This window comes from Pyrus communis, chromosome 1 (genome assembly GCF_041283825.1).
Source record: "Pyrus communis isolate YQ-2024b chromosome 1, ASM4128382v1, whole genome shotgun sequence".
Taxonomy (NCBI): domain Eukaryota; kingdom Viridiplantae; phylum Streptophyta; class Magnoliopsida; order Rosales; family Rosaceae; genus Pyrus; species Pyrus communis.
The window spans coordinates 15141881-15164337 of NC_142565.1; the positions used below are offsets into that span (position 1 = coordinate 15141881).

The 22457-nt window shown below is 35.4% G+C and overlaps 1 protein-coding gene and 1 long non-coding RNA gene across 9 annotated transcripts; both read left to right on the top strand.

The window, feature by feature from the left end:
• The first annotated feature begins 1172 nt into the window (after window positions 1-1172).
• LOC148699232 (EPIDERMAL PATTERNING FACTOR-like protein) lies at window positions 1173-2482 on the top strand. Its single transcript, XM_088698889.1, has 2 exons — window positions 1173-1814; window positions 2050-2482. The coding sequence occupies exons 1-2, from the start codon at window positions 1695-1697 to the stop codon at window positions 2302-2304; spliced, it is 375 nt and encodes a 124-aa protein (XP_088555015.1). The 5' UTR covers window positions 1173-1694; the 3' UTR covers window positions 2305-2482.
• A 14456-nt stretch (window positions 2483-16938) lies between these two features.
• Window positions 16939-20349, top strand: LOC137721381 (uncharacterized). 8 transcript variants are annotated; one of them, XR_015965528.1, is made up of 8 exons: window positions 16964-17386; window positions 17662-17759; window positions 17885-17921; window positions 18473-18519; window positions 18633-18666; window positions 18846-19008; window positions 19654-19725; window positions 19978-20349. It is a non-coding gene; the product is annotated as an uncharacterized LOC137721381 (long non-coding RNA). The 8 variants fall into 8 exon arrangements; XR_015965532.1 differs by having other exon boundaries at window positions 16964-17382; XR_015965527.1 differs by having other exon boundaries at window positions 16939-17382; window positions 17662-17921.
• The last annotated feature ends 2108 nt before the right edge of the window (window positions 20350-22457 follow it).

A 22457-nucleotide genomic window follows, 5' to 3' on the forward strand; every position in this document is an offset into this window, starting at 1 on the left:
TATATACATAGAGAGAGAGACGGGGAGAGAAAGAGAGAGCTTATGGTAGTACTATATACATTTGAACGTGTGTATATTGCGGAGTAAAAAATAATCAAGAAAATTACGCAGGAGACACGTGGATTCTTGGATGAAAAAGACAAAATTACCCTCGAGGCATACCGAAGCTTCTACGCGCAAGCAGCGGACAATCACAATTCAATCAAGGTCAAAAGTGATCAAAATAGGTAATTATTCAAAACCTATTTCATCCATCCTCATCAAATCCTCCCCACAAGGTAAGTCCCAAATTATTTATTTCAAATTATATTAATTGGCTAATTAATTGATTTATTACTCAATTAATTCATTAATTAGCTAATGAATTGTGAGTCACACAAGTTCAACTCTTGCAAAATTCTCTAAATTCTCCAAAGCCCCACCCCCATTCATCATGGGCGTGTGAAGCTCTTGGCCTTGACCTAAAGTGTTAATTGTTTCGTAGGTGAAATTTTGTCCAAGAAGAAGAAGGTGGAAATTTGTATCCACACACACACACACACACACACACACACACATATATATATATATGTGTGTGTATATATATATATATATATATATATATTAGGGGTAATAATATGTGTAATAACTATTTATTCATTGTAATTAAGGTGAGTAATTAAATTTATTAATTTATTTCGAATATTGTGGTACAAATTGTAATTATCTTGTAATAATAGGTCAATTACTTTTCTACTTAGCAGTCATTTTCAAATTTGGATTTTATTTGGAAGTTTATAACTAGATGAGTTTTTGTCTATAAAATAAATATTCTAAGGGTCTATATCTAAAGAAACCTATTTTTAATCAGTTTTGTTATTTTTTATTATTTATTTATTTTATTTTATTTATAATTTCTATAATTTTTAATATTTTAAATTGTGGATGATGTCAACTTTACGTCACATAAGCAGGGCGCTGGATTAGATGATTATTGTCTGACTTCTCTATAGGACTCGCCTTGGATCCAATTGCCTGAGTGGACAGAGTGTTTTGGGGGAGGGAAGAAAGTGAAGTGAGTTGTCTATCTTCAAGACAATAAGTAACGGTGGAGTTCCTCTTATGAACCTCATGACCCAGCTGAGTTTTAGCAGCAGTCAAACCTCATTAAATGTTCAATGTAACTGGTATAACTACTGCCTCCTTTCATTTTGTTTTTAACCCACAACCCTAGTTTGTATTTACTGCAAGTCACTCCTACTCACTTCCCAGCTGCAGATAAAACCAGTTAGACCTGATACCACAGTAAATAAAGGGTCCTTGATTCTAATGTTGATTCTCCCAAGTTTGTTTTCCTTTTTCGTATTGTTCCTTTCACTACTCTGCCTCGCCTCTGCGCCTTTCTCTCTCTCTCTCTCTCTCTCTCTCTCTCTCTCACATTGTGGTCAGAACCCCCCATAACTGACCTCCACCACCACCGCCACCACCCCCCATTTATTCACCTCCTGCTCGTTCCTTTTATCCACCCCCATCACAAATTTAACCAAAAACCTCCCTCTCTCCCTCTCTCTCTCATTTGCTTGTTGTGTTGGAAGTTAATTTCTCAGAAATTAGCTAGTGGGAACTCAACATTATATTGTATTCCTGGAAGCTAGGGTTCTAATCTGGGTGATGACTTCATGGTGACATGATATGCATAACTTATTTTAACTACCATGAATAATTACTCCCTTTATCTTCTTTTCAAAGTCCCCAGAGCCATCATGCTTCTGCATTTTCTTATCTCTTCAATTCCAGCCGCCTCTTGTTTTACTACTCATCTGCCTTCTCTTCGGGTAAGCATAAATATTTACCCATCAGTTAACTTTGGCCCGTTTGAATACTGTTTCACTTTTCATTTGTTTGAAAACCGACAAAATTTTTAGATTTCATTTCAGTTACGAAAGAAAAAATTGAAAACGAAATAGTTATCAGACAACCTTTTATTTTGATATTAATTTGAATTGAAACAAAATAAAGTCATACTTAATTAATAACTATTTAATTAATGTTGTGCAAATTATTGTGCAGGGAATGTTATTTGAGGAGAAAACCAGGCTAGGATCCAAACCACCAAGCTGCCACAACAAGTGCAACGAGTGCCACCCATGCATGGCGGTTCAAGTGCCCACCATGCCCAGCCACGACCGGCAGATCGAACCGGGCATGACCCGAACCATGTCCATGATGTTCTTTGACCCATCTCATCCAGGTACCAACAAGTACTCCAATTACAAGCCTCTGGGTTGGAAATGCCACTGTGGTGACAACTTCTTCAACCCCTAGATATAATTCTAAGTTAAATTAATTAATTGGAAATTTTCATGTCGAAATTAAAGGAGATGGGTTTGATTTTAATTTGTACACTCTGAGTTTTCTTCTTTTAGTTCGTGATATGTGATTTTGTAAATTTGCTTTAGAGGGTTCATGGGATTCTTTAGAAATTAAATTCACCTTAGAAAAATATTAATATTATACAATGTACATAAAATTGTAACTCTATCTCTTTTCCTATTTGTACAAGGTTTTTTAACCAAAATGGTTCTTGAGATTTGCATAACACATCTTTTTGGTTCATAAGATTGAAAATCAATAGAAATGGTCCCTGAAATTGTCTACCATCCATTTGGTCATTCCGTTAAAAACTCCGTTAAGTGTCTCGGAGCTCTTGGTCGGAAGTTTGGGTAATTTTCAAAGCTTCGTAATTCAATCGTTTCTTAACTAAATTCGACCCATAATATTTCAAAATGAAGATAGGAAAGTGTAGAACAAGATTATACCTATTTGGAAGCCCAATGGTTGCCGGAGATGGCTGGAAAATAGTCTGAAAGGTGACTGGTCCGCTGGAAACTGGGTAAATTTTAAACGTTCATAACTTCTTCAATACTCAACGAAATCGAGTGATTCAAAAACAAAAATCATACTTCTCGATGAGACAAAGAGAATTGTACCTTTCTTGATGGCTAACTAGTCGTGGTTTGGCCGGAAAACAGCTCGAAAGTAGCTAACTCAAGACCAAGACAGCCACTTTCGAGCTGTTTTACGACCAAAATAGGGCGAGTTAGCCATTAAGAAAGGTACCATTCTTTTTGGCTCGTCGAGAAGTATGATTTTTATTTTCGAATCACTTGATTTTGTTGAATATTGAAGAAGTTATGAACGTTTAAAATTTACCCAATTTCCAACGAGTTTTCCAGCAGACTAGTCACCTTTCAGGCTATTTTCCGGCCATCTCGGGCAACCATTGGGCTTCCAAATAGGTATAATCTTGTTCTACACTTTCCTATCTTTATTTTGATATGTTATGGGTCGAATTTGGTTAAGAAACGATTGAGTTACGAAGTTTTGAAAATTGCTCAAACTTCCGGCCAAGAGCTTTAGGACATTTAACGGAGTTTTTAATGGAATGACCACAATAATGGATCGTGGACAATTTCAGTGACCATTTCTATTGATTTTCAATCTCAAGGACCAAAATGATGTGTTATGCAAATATCAGAAACCATTTTGGCTAAAAAACCCTTTTATAATTATCTTGTAAATTGTGACGGAGTCTTATTTTTTTCCTTGTTCAATTATTTTGGGATGATCGAAAAGAGTTCTACACATTCTTTTTCTCTATTTCCAACATCTTCTTTAGTTTATTGGATTTAAAGGTAAAAAATTTGCATCATACGTGAAAGCGGAGAAAAATAGTGTTTTAAAATCTTTTTTTTTTTTTTTTTACTAATTAGGCTACATTTAGTACATGAAAATGAATAGATGTACGGAAATGAATTGATGTGAAATAATTTCCATGTGTGGTAAATGGAGATGAGGAGAAAGTAAAAAGGAAATATATCAGCTTTTGGGGTTATATGGACATTTTCAATTGTCAATGATAATAGCTTGGTCACAAAATAAGTAATTAATGTTTTATACCATGAGGAAGTAAATGATCTCCTAAAGCGAGTTTCCTAAAAACCAAAGGCACCTAAGTAATTGTGTTGTGTTGTGTTGGTTCTTGACCCTTTGCAAAGTCGTGTTGGTCCTTGACCCTTTGAAAAAGGGGTATGATATACACACATTCTATTTTACTTTTCACATATTTTTTTAAATTTCGACCTTCGAATAAGATGAATTGAAGAAGATCAACGGAATGAAATTATCAAAGAATGTATGAGAAGTAAAATGAAATGTGCACATGTGAATAATTACATTGATACATGTTGCACTATTCATTTGTCATTATCCTCATCTGTTGGGATAACCATACTATATAATACATCACTCTGTCAGATGCGTGGCCCATCATCACCATACTATATGATACATCACTCTCTTCCCACCGGTTCTCCCTCGGATCTTTCGGTTCGTGTAACAATCTCCATCGAACTGACCAAAATGCCTTCGCACTCAAATTGTGATGTGTGGCAGTTTCAGGGTTACCTTGGTAATAATATCATGGATTCTTACTTTTCGATTTTTCTGCCTAATCACCTCCTACAACTGCATGATCCGTACCCTATGGAGTATAGACTATAGCTACCCAGAGGCCAATGCCAACCCATCGCTTGTGGTTTGTTCCTCGCATTATATGCAAAAATGATATTTTTACCGACAGTTGTATCATTATTTGTACTTACATTGAGCTGACAGATTTTGCTTTTATTAAAATGATGGTACAAGTAAGTAAATGATAAATATAGATGTAGCACTACTCTATTATATATGAATGAGAATTCTCTTCCTTTCCTTTTTTTCTCCCCTCTCCCCTCCTCTCACATCTATCTTGAAAAACAAGCCCAATGTGGGTCTCTACATATAGAGACTCAAATATAATGGGCCAAAATTAGTCTTTGTGCATACCACGTATATTCGGCCCATAAAGAGAGAGACGTTGTGTGGCTGAAACCAGATGCAATGTCACGTCCCAAACTCGAGGATCGGTAAAAAATACTGATATTCAATCGTAAGTAAATTGAAACAGAGTTAAAATATAATTTATTTTAAAACATTGTGGGAAGGAGAAATACTATGGAAGGCCGAAATATAATTTATTTTAAAACACCAAAATTCGATTTTATTTAACATGTTAGTCAACTACAAAATCATAGTTACTCAAAATACAAATATAATTTACTCTCTATTACCATGTTATCTCTTGCACCATCTCCTCGGATAACCTGCATAGAAAAATATACAGTGATAGGCTGAGTGTGTACGACATTGCTCCCCCTCAGAGCAGTTCCAGCGTGGGAAAGGTGCCCCCAGGCTATTCATTATTTAATCCACCCAGTGAACAGTAATTACCCTTAATGAACAGTAATTGCCTTTTGCATTTCCACCCCTACACTTGAATAACCCTGGCAATAGGCAATAAAATAATAGTATTTTATTTATTTATTTATAAAATAATACAAAATAATTTAATTTGTAATTTCAGATAAGATTTTTAATCGTTCTCGTTGCGCCATGTGTCATTATCCGAAAAGACAATTATTGGTGATGGATTTCGATAAGATTTTTATCCAATGTCGTTGTGCCACGTGTTGGTATCTTTTCAGAATCGTTGAGGATAGATTTCTGATAAGATTTTTAACCAATCACATCGCGCCACGTGTCACAATCTGTTTACAATATTTAAGGACATATTTCAATCAGATTTTTAACGAATGACGGCATGCCACGTGACATTATCTACAATCTAATCCTTTCTGAATCCTCCATATAATACACCATCCATCCTCAGAAATCTCGCACCAATTTTCTGAAGATCTCTATCATTATTCATAGTTTCTGCTTCCTTTTTACAATGTCTTCTTCTTCAAGGATGATGTGGGAAATCGATCAGCAAGAGGAAGAATTGTTTAACCAATCAAAAGGAATGTTCAATCTCTAGGTGGCCTAAAAGACGAGCGTAAAAGGAGAGATGATGAAGCAAGAATGGGCAAAGCCTCATATTCATGTCGAGTCATCTAAGCTGTGGGTCAGATCTGCAGGCCCAGCTGTTCCGGAAACCTTGATAGAAGCAGATAACGACGAGGTATGGAACTCTTGGACGATTATTTTGTCCGTAATAGTGCATTCCCTGATGCGTACTTTAGATGTCGTTTTAGAATGGAACGATATTTGTTCAACAAAATCATGATTGCTGTTTGCAACCATGATTCTTACTTTGTGCAAAAGAATGATGCTTTTGGTACTATGGGTCTCCTTCCTGAGCAAAAAATTACTGCTGCCTTGCGGATGCTTGCACATGGAGCATCTGCAGACCAAGTGGATGAGATAGCGAGGATGGGAAAATCAACCATTCTTGAGTCCCTAATGAGGTTTTGCCGAGCAATCGAATCTATCTACATCGCAGAGTACCTCCGGAAACCTACTGATATGGACTTGCAAAGGCTTCTGAAGAAGGGCGAGATGCGAGGTTTTCCTGGGATGATTGGAAGCATCAACTGTATGCACTGGATTGGAAAAACTGTCCAAGTGCATGGCAAGGTGCTTATGGGGACAGAAAATGAGCAAAAAGTATCATTTTGGAGGCGGTCGCATCTTTTGATACATGGATTTGGCACACATTTTTTTGGGGTTCCGGGAGCTCAAAATGACCTTAATGTCCTTGCCCAATCCCCAGTGTTCAACGATGTCTTGCAAGGAAAGGCACCAAATGTCACGTACTGGGTCAACGGACATAAGTACGACGGGCCATACTACCTAGCAGACGGTGATAAGCTCATATTTATATAAACTTTATATCAAATTCACTTGTCTTTTCTTAGTTAGTTCCTTATATTTTTGAGCTATTTACTTTGTTTTTGTGTTTTGTAGGATTTGTCAAGCAAAGAAAAGAAAAATACCCCAAGTGGATTTTAAGTAACAAATTCGTCAAAACTGCCTGTGCAGGTCAGCTGACTTTGGAAGCAAGTTACAGACAGCTCAGAATGAATTAGAGAATGAGCCTCATATCCTTGTAAAGCTACGGATGTCTATTTTCGGGAGCATTTCGCGGATTGTTAATATCATTTTTGTAGAAGAATTTATGGCCGTTTTAACACTGAAAGGTTCCCAAGAGGCTGAGCAGTTTGTAACTGACAAGAAATCATTGAAAGCAATAAATCCAATAAATCTAGCAGCCAAAACTGATGCAGTCAAGAACAAACCAGTTGACACCTATTCAAATATCAGAGGAAATGGAATTAAAGATGAGGATTAAGAGTGAGTAATTGGCATAAAGGCTACCCAAGGAGTTACAATTGTTTTACCATTTCTTCTCACTTATTGTCATCACTAAATGGCTATTAGTGGGTGAGTTAAGGAAGAAGAAAAGGATGCAGCAAGAATTGGTTTAAAAGTAGCGTTGGGGAAGGAAGGAAAGAAAAAAGCCTCAGTCGATTTCTTTTGGTTCTATTTTCTCAAACTCATGTCTATCTTTTATTTTAACTTAAGGATTGTGTAACCAAATTTTTAGTAGTTAGGGGCTGTTTTGAAGCCCCGAATATGATTGCAAGTTTGTTATGACATTTCGTTTGAATTATTTTTATGAACGGATGAAAATTGATTCACTACTTGTCTCATTGATGAATTCTTTATGTGTTTTCTACGGATACATACTTAGTAAGCATATATAGGATTCTAATGCTATGAATATGTGTGTGCCTACCCTTGTCAAATGAGGACCTACATATGTTCTAGAGTAGTACTTGTTAATTGCGATTAACATGTGAACCAATTTCTAGGATAAGTAAGACAACGCTAGTACTTACGATGCCTTGTGATGACTCAAACTCTTTTCGTTCTTAATGATTTCTACTTGTTAAATCTATGAACACGCCATTCTAAATTGCATGTTAGGGACTAAGTTAAGTTGAAAACGTCATTCTCTTAACATACTACATAAGAAAGAGTAATAAGTTGAGTTCTAACATTGAGCCAACTTGAGCATCTTCATCTGAAAATGAAAGGAATTTGAATGAAACATAACATGTTTGCATGATTATTTGGTGGTGGATAGCAATTCCCCTAATTCGTTTTTCTTAATTTGTGAACTACTTAAAAATTTGTTTCTGTTCTGTTTTTGTTCGATTTACTTTAAATAGAAAATCAACTCCAAAAATCCCAAAAATTTGTGTGAGTGTAGCTCTGTGTGTCTAGTGTCTTCATATAAAATTTCGTAGACTATAGATAAGTGTAAGTCGGTCTAATAATTATTTTTCGATGACTGGTCAGTAGGGACAGCAACACAGTTTTTGTGACATTTTAAGTAGTTAGATAAAACAATCTTCTGCGAGAAAGACCCTTATTTTCATATGCTACAATTGACAAATGTTAGTGTTGATAAGGAAAATCAATAGGACATTTGTGTGCTACTTTGTGGTGTGCTTTTAATCCTATCAGACGGCATTTACCCAAGGTGGTCATCGTTTGTCAAAACAGTGCCACGTTTGTGAAGTGCAAAGGAAAAACACTTTGCAAGCTGTTAAGAGGGGTATAGGAAGGATGTGGAGCGTTGTTTTGGTATCTTCCAAGCTCGATGGGCGATTGTCAGGGGTACTGCCAGAATGTTTGATGTAGAGTCGCTTCGATCCATCATGATGACGTGCATCATTCTTCACAACATGATTGTGGAAGACGAGTATGATTATGATGCCATTGATGAATATGAGCTAGACACGATGAACAATTCCAGAACACAAATATATTGTGCTCATGACACCACCGAAGAACCTGTGCAACACGAGCCATTAGAAAGGGATAAACATTACAATGAAAGGCTCATTCAACGATATACTGCACTTCAAATGCCATATATGCACAATGCCCGACAAATTAACTTGATAGAGCACCAGTGGGAATTGAAACAAGCTCAAGATACTTAAGTTCATTTAGTGTGTCTGTTTTTATTTGGTGTGTTTATTTAATTTTATTTGGTGTGTTTGTTTTTTAATTTCATTTAGTGTGTTTGTTTTTATTTGGTGTGTTTATTTAATTTTATTTGGTGTGTTTATGTCATGTTGTTGGAAAAAATCGGATCGAAACTTTGAGAGAAAGATAGCAATGTGGTTGAAAGTAGACGAGAAAATATGAAATGTAAGGTAGATGATAATGAGAAGGCATTTATAGAAAAGTAAAATTTTTTTTTTTTTTTTAATTTTTCATATTTTTTTTTAGGATTTTTATTAATTTTTTAAATTTTTTTAAAATTTTTATTCACCTAATTAATCTCTGTTGTTGGATTTTAAAAAAATTTGAATTCCAACACTCCAAATTGTGCCACGTGGCACAACGGTAACATTTCAGAATTTTAAACTATTTTTATTTTTATTTTTAACAATGCCTAATAACGTCGACCGTTGATCTCAGATCCAACAATTGAAATTAAATGAGGTTTTTAAATTTTATTTTCCGTTGGAAATCCAACGGTCCATAAAATATTGTCGTTGAAATCCAACGGACATGGGGAAGCCACGTGGCCTCCCCAACGGTATCATCATAGAAAAAATGCCGTGGACCCCACCCCTGATTTTGTGTCGGAAGACGCGCGCCCACGCGCGTTTGAAGCGTATGCGCCTGACGCTTGCATTAGGTCGCCTTCGGGCTATTGGGCTGGCAATCCCTATCGGGCCTAGCCTATCCCTCGGGTTGGCATACGTTGGACCTTAAGTCCCGGCCTATTTGGCCCTATTCCATCCCAGTATACCGGGTAATACACCACAGTGGAACTGCTCTCAGGCATTTCCCCCCTCTTTTTTTTTTTTTTTTTTTGTAGTATTTATATGTAAAGCCAATGTGGCAAGTGAAATGATCCCTACCTCAATTCCAAGCTTAACTCGTAAGACTAAACCATAATTATAGGTACGGTCGATGGCAATGGGGTAGATTAGTTCGGATGTGTCATACCCATAACCGAACTCATTTGTTTTCTCCAAACCCGAAATCTTAAAATCCTCAGAACGATAATTCCCCATAGCTGAACTAGTTGGGTAATCGATTTTCCATCGAGTAACAGTTTTCCCCATTATGATATTTCTTTCTTATGAAAAATTAAGCTTTGTAACATTTACAAAAATTCAACTGACTAAATAGTGATTCTTAAACAACATCATAATCTCCAAAATACTGCAGCCAAAAAAAAAAAAAAAAAAAAATCCAAAATGCTTTATAGCTAATGTATTACCCACAGAACATATTAACATCTAATAGTTCTCGTGTCCACAAAACAAGCAGCAATACTTCATGATTTTTGTGTAGCAATAAAAAACCAAGAACATGTGGCTATGGAAACTTGATACCATATTTTGTGTTTCCACCTGCAGAACTTGTGAAGAAGTTGAGATTCCTCTATAAAACTAATTGGGTATATGAGGAATAGCCCAATTTCTTATAAGTCCATGCAAACAGTAAGATCATGGGAGTGAATTCAGGGAAGTGAGTGATTGATATAACTACTTTGTTTTCCAATTGTTCATTTCATCTCAACATGCAAAGAAAGAACAAATCTGAATTTCAAAAGAATGAGTTTTGACTCTCTGATAGAAAAGTAACCCCAAGAAAATGTTGCGACTACAAACAAAGAATTTAACTTCTTTGGTTGCAAAAGATACCAAACCAGCAAGGCAACAAGTTGTTCAGTAACACCACTAAAATTGGAATTCTTAAATGCGAGAACCAAAATCACACAGAAAACTAAGTAATTATTTTTCAAAAAAATAAGAATTGAACCAATAGAGGTAATGAGTAACATCCCCAAATCAGTTGAATCACCAATCAAATTTGATTTCAGTTGGGCATTTCTTCAAGCACCTTAAAGGTAGATAAACTTTACACTTCGCAATTGAAAATCCCAGAAATATATATATATATATATATATATATAGACACACACACACACACACACACACCAATATAAAGATTTAGTTCCCCAGTTCACACTTATTTTGGAGAACCCAAATCCTCAAATTAATTAACATTTCAAATGTAATGAAGAAAAATATGTAAAAAATCATATTTTGTAAACCTGATCAAACATAATCAAGTTTAAATAACAACTCAAACACCAAAAAATCAAACTTGTTCCTATAGATCCATGAAATGACATAACAACAGTAATCAAACAGACAAAGGAAGATGAATCAGGAAGAATCCCCAAAGACTGCAAGACGAATCCCCAATTCGCATGACAACGAAGATAAGTGGGATAGGTGGGGTTGTAGGTGCAAAGAGAAGACAGAGAAGCAGACGAACGGGGAATTGAACAACTGCCCACCACTATCGGAGAAGAGGAGTGGGGTGGGTGGGGCTATCGGTGCAAAGAGAAGATAGAGAAAGAAGGAGAACGTAGGAAAAGCTGCTGCTGGTGAGGCTCTGTTGTGTTAGTGTCTGAGCTATTTTTGAGCTAGATTTCTCTAAGCAATGATGATCAAATAAACAATAAATTGAAATAGATTTGCAGATGGAATGATAGAGAAGAACTTTCAAGAAGGAGAGTACATTGCTTTCTTCGATTCACGTTAGATTCAATTACATCAAACTCGCCTACAAACTCGGCTTTATAGTCGTTGTGAATTCATCACTACACCGTAACTATAATCACGTGCAACACACATGTTTTCACTTAATTTCTAACTAACTGGACACGTGGCAAGATACACACCATTAAGATGTTTTAATCTTGTCCGTTCAATACACAATTTGATAAACTCCTACTTTAACACTTAGAACAATTTCGAACTTCTTCTCCTTCTTCATTTCAACAACCTTGAATGATTGAACCAGCTGCCATGCTTATGCTCCAACACTCCCTTCTAAGCTGGTAGCTAGTTTAACTCCAAGCTTCTGTCTGAGAGAACAAAATCGATCTTTGGGAGGAGCGTTGGTGAAAATATCAGCAAGTTGATCTTCTGATTTGCAATATATCAATTTGATGATGTTTGACTGCAATGCTTCTCCAATGTAGTGATACCTTCTTCCAATGTGTTTTGTTTTTTAATTAAACACTGGATTTCTTTTCTGAGCAATGACAAATATATAGATAAGAGTTGCTTTAGCTTGTTCTTCACCAAAATCTTGGAGTACAAATCTTAACTACACAACTTGAGTGGTTGCTTTAGTTGCACTCATGTACTCAGCTTTAGCTGTTGACAAAGCAACACTATGTTGTTTAATTGAAGCCCAAGATAACACCCCATTTCCAAATGAGAATGCATATCCAGAAGTGTTTTTTCATATCAACTTCATCACCACTCTAATCATTGTGACAATAGCCTATGAAAATTGATTATTTGCTTTTCTCATATTCAATCCCATAGTCTAATATGCCTTGTATATATATGAGCACTCTCTTAGCTGCTCCCAAATGCTTCTTGGTTGGTCCATGCATGAATCCAGCAATTAGGCTAGCTGCAAACATGATATATGGTCTAGTTGCAGTTAGATACAGCAGACTTCTAACCAATTATCTGTAGACATTCTCATCTATTTTCTCACTCTCATCATCTTTCTTGAGTTTATCACTCACAACCAATGGAGTGCTAATAGGTTTGCAATCCTTCAACCCAAATTTCTGCAATAGACTCACTGCATATTTCCTTTGATTAATGAGAGTTCCAGATTCAGATTGAAGAATTCCCATTCCAAGGAAATGATATAGCACTCCCAAGTCTGTTATTTCATATCTCTTCATCATGTCAACCTTGAATTATTCTAGCAACTCAGTGCTGCTACCTATATAGATAATGTCATCTACATAGATATAGATAATGATGCTTTCATTTCCTCCCCTTGATTTCATATAAAATGTTGATTCCCTAGGACTTCTGGTGAATCCACTGTTATGCAAATGAGCATCAATTTCTTCATACTAAGCTTTTGGTGCTTGCTTTAATTCATACAAAACTCTGCACCCTCCACAACATAACCTTTTGGCTGATCAATGAAGACTTCCTTTTGCAGCACACCATTTAGAAAAGCCGATTTCACATCTAGTTGATACAACTTCCACTTCTTTTGAGCTGCTAAAGTTATGAGTGTTCTGATGATATCTAATCTTGCAACATGAGCAAAAGTTTCATTGAAATCAACCCGAGGCTTCTGTCTATACCTCTTAGCAACCAGTCTTGCCTTGTGCTTCTGGATTGTCCCATCCAAATTCAATTTGGTCTTGCAGATCCATTTCACTCCAACAATGGGTTTGCCTGATGGTCTGTCAACTAATTCCCAGGTCTTGTTTTTCTTTATTATCTCAATCTTAGCATCCATTGCTTTCTTCTAAGCTATATCAGTAGTAGCATCCTTAAAATTCTTTGGTTTAATCATGCTTACATTGCATCTAGCATAGATTTCACTCAGAGATCTCTATTTGACCGGTGTAGTCTTAACTGTGCTTGATTCACCACTCTCATTTTGAGAATCAGTTGAAACATGTGTTGCACCCTTGCTCTCTTCTAGTTGAATTCCATGATCAGTCAGGTAGATTGAGATTAACAGGAAATGCTAGCTTGTGACAGTTCTCTGCATTCCAATTCCAAACACCCTTTTCATCAAATAAAACACTTTTTAACAGAAAAATCTTCTTGGTACTCAAATTGTACATTCTGTAACCTTCTCATCAAGCTTCTGTCTTAATTGTCCAGGTATGTGACCATAACATATACATCCAAACACTTCAAGTGCTGAATACCTAGTTTTCTGCCACTGAAAGCTTCAAAAGGAGTTTTGTGTTTCACTGCCTTGGTTAGACATCTATTAAGCAAGTACAAAGCTGTGTTAACAGCTTCTCCCCATAATTCATAAGGCAAATGTTTGTCATGGAGCATGCTTTTAGCCATTTCAACAAGGGTTCTATTCTTCCTCTCAGCAACACCATTTTGTTGTGGAGAATAAACCAATGTCAACTGTTTCTCAAGCCCTAAATCTTCACAGAACTGGTTAAATTCATGTGAGTTGTACCCTTCACCTGTCACTTCTTAACTTCATAATTTTGTAGCCACTTTGCAATTCAACCATGGCTTTAAATTTCTTGAACACTTTGAACACTTCTGATTTGTGATTCAGAAGATACACCCAACACATTTTGGTTGCATCATCAATGAAGGTCAAGAAATATTTGTTTCCTCCAAATGTTTTGACCTGCATTGGTCCACAAACATCTGAATGGATTAATTCCAGAGGCTTGCTTGCTCTCTAAATCTGTTCTATACTGAAGGCATCTCTATGTTGCTTTCTTACAATGCACATTTCACATACTCCAGATGATTCTTGAGTTTTGGCAATCCCATCACCATTTCTTTATCTGATAACAATTGCCAACTATTGAAGTTCAAATGCCCTAGCCTTTTGTGCCATTCCCAAGCATCACCTTCACAACTGGTTTTTAGTGTAGAACCATTCATATCTTCCATGAGCAATGGGAAACATCTATTTCCAGTCATTTGTATTGTAACAACATGACTCTCCAAACTCCTATCTTCAAAGATTGCAACCTGATCATCTCTAAATAATAGAAAATAGAAAATAACCATGCTGCATCATTTGCCCTACATTTAGGAGGTTTTCATCCAGGCCATGTACAAGCATTACTTCTTTAATGTGTTTGGTGCCCTTCTGGGTTTCAATCACCAAGGTTCATTTTCCCACAAGTTTGAATAATTTGTCCATTCCCCATTTTGATTATAGTTGAAACACTTCTATCCATATTGATCAACATAGGGTTAAGTGAAGTCATGTGATTGCTACATTCATTGTCAATATACCAAACATGCTCAATTTTGATAATTGCAGTCAAAGAACATTGAGGTTTCCTTCTTGATTCTCTGTGCAACTTGAACTTGTTGAACTGGTTTACTTCTGCAATCTCTAGCAAAATGATTGAATCTCCCACAGTTGTGACACTTAGGCTTTCCTTTGAATCTGCATTCACCATAGTGCATGTTTCCACAAATTTTATAGGCTTATCTTGTATTCTTCTTGCTTTACCAGGGTTTGACAACATTTTGAGACCTATCATTACCCTTAAAGTTTCCCTTCTTGTCTCTAGATTTGAAAGGTTTCTTCCCCTTATATCCAGTGGTCTATGATCCATTTTTATTTTGGATACTAAGGCTGCTAAATGCCTTCTCACTCACTTCCTTATTTTCAGTGTGTCTTATCAATCTCTGCTCAAACCCTTTCAGTGTTGCAACCACCTCATTTGGATCAATTTCATCCACTTTCTTAGTTCCCTTAATAACAGAAACAATATTATCATATGCTGAAGTTAGACTAATTAACATTTTCTCAACTAGTCTTTTGTTTGGCAAGGTTTCACCAAACATCTTCATCTTATTCACAAGACCAGATAATCTAGCTTGATTATCAGAGAGATTCATTATTTTTCATCCTAGCATATTCAAAATCACGGTGAATACTTCGTAGTTTCATAGCCATGACTTGAGCATCACCCTTGAATTCTTGCTTAAACACATCCCAAGCATCATTTACAGTTTCTTGGTTTGCGATTCTAGGAAAGATCTCATCACTCACAACACCTTGTATCTGTCCCAATGCCTTTGCATCTTTGGAGATGAGATCTTGATTAGCAAAGACTTGCTTCTCATCCATCTCCTCCCCTTCCTTTAACAATGTGAAGCCATCTTCAATAAAGCTTCACAGATTGTTAGATTTGAAAATTGTTTTCATCTTGATACACCAGAATTCATAATTGACACTAGTGACCACTGGCGCACGAAGATCGGTGCTAGATCTAGCCATTTCTAAGCTTCTGAGTTCTCGTTGAAAACCCAGCCAAACACTCACAAATTGACAGATTCACTCCTAGTTTTGAGTCCAACCTGGGCCATGTTAGTGTTTGATCTATTTCTGAGCTAGATTTCTCTAAGAAATGATGATCAATTCAACAAAAATCGAAATGGATTTGCAGAGGGAATGACAGAGAAGAATTTTCAAGAAGGAGAGTACGTTGGTCTCTTCGATTCACGTTGGATTCGATTACATCAAACTCGCCTACAAACTCAACTTTATAGCCGTCGCAATTTCATCACAGCATCGTGACTATGATCACGTGCAACACATGTTTTCACTTAATTTCTAACTAACTGGACACGTGGCAAGATACACACTATTAAGATGTTTAAATCTTGTTCGTTCAATACACAGTTTGATAAACTCCTACCCTAACACTTAGAACAATTTCGAATTTCTTCTCCTTCTTCATTTCAGCAACCTTGAATGATTGAACCAGCTGTCATGCTTATACTCCAACATGTTGGTAAGGCTGCTGATGGCGAACGAAGGAGAAGATGGGACTAACAATCCTCTCATTTTTTTTGTGGTGGGGGAGGGGGGGTTGGCTAAGACCTTTTAGTGAAGGTGCAAGTCCACGCGAGTCCCATTAAACTTAGTCACTCTTTGCAACAAATATGAGACTTCACTAATAACCAGTCCAATATAGTCCAACGAAGACTAATGATGCCACAAAAACACATCCATAATTTTCTTTTCTTTTAGTGGGGATATTTTTTAACACTAAATGATCATGAAGAAAAAAATGCATTGTGAAGATTAAAAGTGAAAGAACCAAAACAAAGATGGACGCTACTGGTATGAATAACCTTTATATCTATATGTAAATCCAGAAAACCAATTTGGGGTCACTGGCTTCACAAAAAAGTTTAGGACAAAAATGCCTCCAAAACAAATAATGTAGTGGTATTTTTGTCATATAAATAGTATTTTTTAAATAATAATAATTATTTATTATAATTTTGTCATAAAAAATGCTAAACAACTTATTTTCTTGGAGTATGATTCTTTCTCCTTTTAAACTCTCTCCCCTTACATCCCTTCCTATTTAAACGGTTGGATTACACCATGTCTGCATCTTGTTTTGAATTTTTTATATAGAAAATAAAACAAAAAGAAGAGTGAAAAGAGGGGATGGAAGATGATGGTAACAGGACGGGGAAAAAATCTACTCCCATTTTGTTCCTCCCTGCTTGCAGATCAGTAGCTGCAATGCTGTGCTTCTTCTCCTTCTCCTTAATTCTTCTTCACTCCGCAAACTTCATTTCATCATAACTTTTTCATACGGACGTAATCGTGCAAGGTTGGAGCCTATAGATTCGTATCAGAACCCTTTTCCATCTGATATGACACCCACACCTCAAAATCAATTGCGCTCAAAGATTGGAGCCTAAAACAGTTTCTGGCGAAGTTTTGCAGATTCCGCTCAATCCCGCCGAAATTTGGTCTCGGCCTAAAAGAGAAAGTTGATCCTCTTCTGACGATCTTTCTGCCTATACATGAATTCATTGAGTGAATTGAAGGGATTGTTGATTGAATTGGTAATTGGATAATGAGGGAATCTAGAAGATCGGGGCACGTTCTCAAGTTTGTACTACTCTATCCCTTTCTTTCTCTCTTTCTGGGAATTTCTTGAATTTGAAGATGCAAGTTCGGATTTATTCCATCGATGGCTACTACAAATAATGATCTTTGGTGTGTTTGGTTCCCGAGAAAATCAAGGGAAACTGTTTAATTTCCAACAAGAAAATACTTATCTTGCAAATTTCATCTTCAACCTACGGGGTTTAATTCGTTCATGTGCAAAGTTGTTTTGAAAGTGACATAGCAGGCTCTGATGCATAGCCTTTATTTGATTCATTGCAGCTCTATCCTTTATTTGATTCATTGTAGCTCCAAGATTATAAGAGTCGGCTTTAGTGTTTGGACATGATGGTCCTTACTTTGATCGTGAAGTTGCACAGGTTCTTTTTCGACGTTTCATCACCCAACGCTGCATTAATTTGTGTTGCTTCCTTTAATATCGGTCTCCTACCTTTTTGTGATCATTTTTGTGTATGTGCAATGCATATTATTATCAAAATTGTAGAAAGAAGCAAACAACTTATGGATGAAGATTTTATAAGGTACGATAAAACCAATCATGTTAGTCTATGGGCTGGTTTGGTATTGCTGTGCTTTGAAAAAAAGCTGTTTCTGCTGTGCTGTGAGAATAAGCAGCTATGAAATAAAGCAGCAGAGTATTTGGTAAATTTTTTTGTAAAAGAGCTTTTGAAAAAGAAAAAAAAAAGCAGTATTAGAGTGTTTGGTAAATTTTTATGTAAAACAGATGTGAAAAAAAGTCGGTTTTTCAAAGCTGGGTTTTGCAGCTTCTTGTTTTTGGCTTTTTTTCACCCAAAACTGTGAAAAAAAGCTGAAGCTGAGTGTTTACCAAACACAAAAACAGCTCCCAGCTTTTTTTTATAGCAGCTTTTTTCAGAATCACCTCAGTACCAAACCAGTTCTATGTCTTTCCTGAAATGCCTATTTAAATTTGTTCATTTTAAAATGAGTCAAAGAAACCATTTTTTGGATCTTCCAACACACAGGCCATTGTCCTTGATAAAATGTAAGTAAGATTTAGCTAGATGCTTTTTTAGACATGTCTCTTACCGTATTTGGATGTTTAACTATGCAGTGGTATTGACGCCAAATGATGATCGCTTGAACTAGATTCAGGAAAATGTGAGTTTAGTGGAGAAAAACTGTGTTGCCAGAATTTGGCATTTATGTTAAATGCTGCTTTCATATTTTAGTTTGTTTTTTTTTGTTGCACTGATTATTGTGGCCGCTTGCAGGACAACGTTCTGATTGCCACATCTGGCCGTAAAGGTAGAGTACAACCATGTTATTTCGATGCAGTTTTTATAATTTTCGAGTTTAGATAGAGTAATGGTTGAGATAAGGGAAGGATGTGGCTCAAGATTGCTCTCAATTTTTTTTTTGTTAATGGCTGCATTTGGTATTTTAGATTTTTTTCGGGCTATACTGATTATTGTCGCCGCTTGCAGGAACGACGTTCTCATTGCAGGATTTGGTCGTAAAGATAGAGTACATTTGGGACCCACAATCTGTGTGTTCAGCTTCCGGACTTCCAGTCCATAGTTGGGAGATAACGAATTTTCAAATAGCAAAGTTTAGGATTTTTGTTTGGCCATCATTGACGAAGTAAAGGTAACTCCATTCTGGATTTCAACGTTTGGGGTTTCATTTATATTTATGGATCTTGCAATGCAAAGGGCATTGTTTTTGAGAAAATGTAAGTGAAATTTGGCTAAATGTCTTTTCCATTAAAAATCCTAACCAATCATTTTTAACTAATGGCTTTCAATTTTCATTCTACGTTAGTGTGGTTCAGTTAACTTCACAAAAAAACACTTTCCGACTCGGACAATAATATAGAAGTCTTAAACCTGAGCATGTATGAAGTGTTTCATAGTGTTTGTCTTCCATTTCAACGAAGTGTTTTGTAGCAAAAATATCGTTATGCATGCACAAATATGAATGGGAAAAACTCTATATGTCGCATGCTGTGACTCCTAAACCCCTGCTACTCAGACTTCCTTCTAAGTTCAACAAAAGCATGCATATCTAATATCCACTCTTTGCCAAATAAATTGGCCAAACAAAAGGAAAATATTTGTAACTCACAATATACACATAAATGGTACTGTATGAATTATTCGACATGAATTTTTATTATTAACATCACTTTCATATGTTACATTTTTTGACAATTCACAATCCTCATGTTCTCTTTTCTTTTTTCCAAAATAAATTATCGTGTTTTTTTTTTTTTTTTTTTTTTTGTTCATGTAGGAATACCCAAAATTCCAAGTTGACTTCAACAGATCAAGTATGGAGGGATGTGATGGAAGTAATATATCACAGGTTGTCATCTTAATTGCATTTCTACTCTTTTTTATTGACTAAAATTTCAGTGTTTTGCTGCTTAATGTTTCAATTTTTATTTTTATTTTTATTTATTTTTATTTTTTTTCACTCGAATCAAAATACATAAGACTTAAACCTGCATTTTGGTTGGAGATTTTACAATTGCACCTTCGTTGTAGTTCAATATGATTTTTTTTCTTTAAAAAACAAAAACTAAAATTCATTCTCTTTTGCAATTTCTTCGTATAGGTCGGCAATGACAAAGTTTGATTGGGGCAAATAAATGTTCACAATTCTCGAGAACAATCAAAGGAAAGGTTTCGTAGGAGCAATCAACAAAGACACAGACGTCAAATTGCGAATTCATCACAGAGGGTTCAAAATTCAATGCAACGACGTGCTAATTATCAAACTTGATAAACTCTGTAAATATAGTACAAAATCAAATAGAAAAAACAAAGAAACTATAGGATCAACATCAGCGGGTAATTATGATTTCTTTCTTTTGGTAATAATTATATATTTGTAAAACCATTTGATGTATGAATATTTTTGGACAAAAATGCCCTCCTAACAAAAAATTCAAAAGTAGCCCAAAATAATGCAGGGGTATTTTCGTCATATAAATAGTGTTTTTAATAATTAATTTTTTTGTATAGTTTTTTTTTAATTTTATTTTTATAATTAGTACTTCACAATAGGCTACCAATAATGTGATTTAATCAATGGTTTATTTAATATTATTTTCTCTATTTTTAAACACGTCCAATACATCTTAAGAGGCGTGTAATGCCAGTTATAATAAAAATCTTCCGCACGCACATAATAATGTGATTCAATTAGTTGTCAAATTGTTTTTTTTTTTTTATTGGAACAAATGATGTTAAGGAGGAGGGGTGGGCTTAACCTCACAATGGGCTAGCAATAATGTGATTCAATTAGTTGTTGTTCTCTATTTTAAAATACGTTCAAAACATCTTAGGTTCGAATCTCATAAATTACGAATTTGATACCAAATTCGGCTGACATTGTGTGACTTAGCCGAACTCCTCATTCCCTTAGTGTAAAAATATGGATGTACTAAAAGCAAAATATCTTAAGAGACTTGTACCGCTGGTGATAAAAAAGGCATTTCGCATGCGCACAATAATGGAATTCAATCAATTATTTATTAAATATTATTTACTCTATTTTTAAACACTTAAGAGACGCGTAGTGCCAATTATAAAAAATGTCTTTCGCACGCACATAATGATGTAATTCAATTAGTCGTCAAATGATCCTTTTTTTTTTTTTTTTTTTTTCTGAAAAATGATGTTATCTACACTAAGGGGGAGGGAGGGGTGAGCTTAGTCTTACAATGAGATAGCAGTAATGTGATTCAATTAGTTGTTTATTAAATAGGGGTGTGATTTCCACACACCCCTTTTTATTTCTCTCATACCTTTTTGGTTTTCGACATTCGGATCAAATGAACTAAAGAAGATCAACGGATAGAAATTAATAAGGGGTGTGTGAGAAGTATAAAGGGTGTGTGGATAACACACCCTTATTAGATATTATTTTCTCTATTCTTAATGCAAATTCCAAAATTATAGATGGGAATTAAAAGACCGATTTTATTATGTGGATTCAGTTGCTTTGATTGGTTTATGAGGGATTTCTTTTAGCATGATCTAATATTATTCATTTACTTAAAATATTTGACTTTCTTTTTGTCATTAAAAAAAATTATTGAAGCAATTCACGCATATAAATATATTTAAAACGTGTAAGTTGCAAATATCACGTCGTGATTCAAAAAATATTTTCTATAGGTGCGTGAGGTTGTGCATGAAGGCTAGTACTTATAGTACCAACATTAAGCAACTAGAGATTCGAAGGACCCGCATAGAGTTGCATGTGAGAAAAAAAGGACGATTGGCCCGTCAACGAGGAACACGTAAGTTTGATTAGAATTTCCCATTGTCTGTTTCAATATTATCTTGGATACAAAAGGACAAAAGAGGAAAGCGATACGCAAATAATGGTATGAATATTGATGAGCTGGTCTGGAACTTGGCTTCTGCGAATGGGAAGACCAGAAGACAAGATGAATGGAGATCAGTATTTCTAAACATTTATAATTAGTATATAAGAGAAAAGTAGAGATGAGTTTTGACTAGACCTGGCATTCGTGTCGTGTTTCTTGTGTTCGTGTCGTTTTCGTGTCATATTTGATAGCTTAACGGGTCGTGTCGTGTAATACCTGTTAAAGTAAACGGGTAATATGACCCGACCCGAAATCAACCCGTTAATATTATCAGGTAATATGACCCGACCTGTTACCCGTTAAGAAAATTATATTTTAAATCAATAAAAATGAAAAGAAAAACATAATTTGACCCAAAAAAATGTAAAACATAATACTAAATTAGTATATACATACTAAATTTCGGAGTTGACCCCTTAATGAAAGTTGTAAAGCTTTTCATTACGAGTGATTACATTTTTCACACTTATTATTATTAATTTTTCACTCAAATAAATAACATTGTTCATGAGATTTGGAGGGTTTTAAAAATCTACACTTATTTATACTTTCATCAAATATAACATAATATTTTATGGTATCCACTAGTGTAAATATTTTAAATTAAAGATCGAATTCATTCATTGTATTCATATAGGGTCAATGAGTGTAGCTGTAAAAAAATCATCAAAATCGGAGTTAAAATAACCGTTAAATC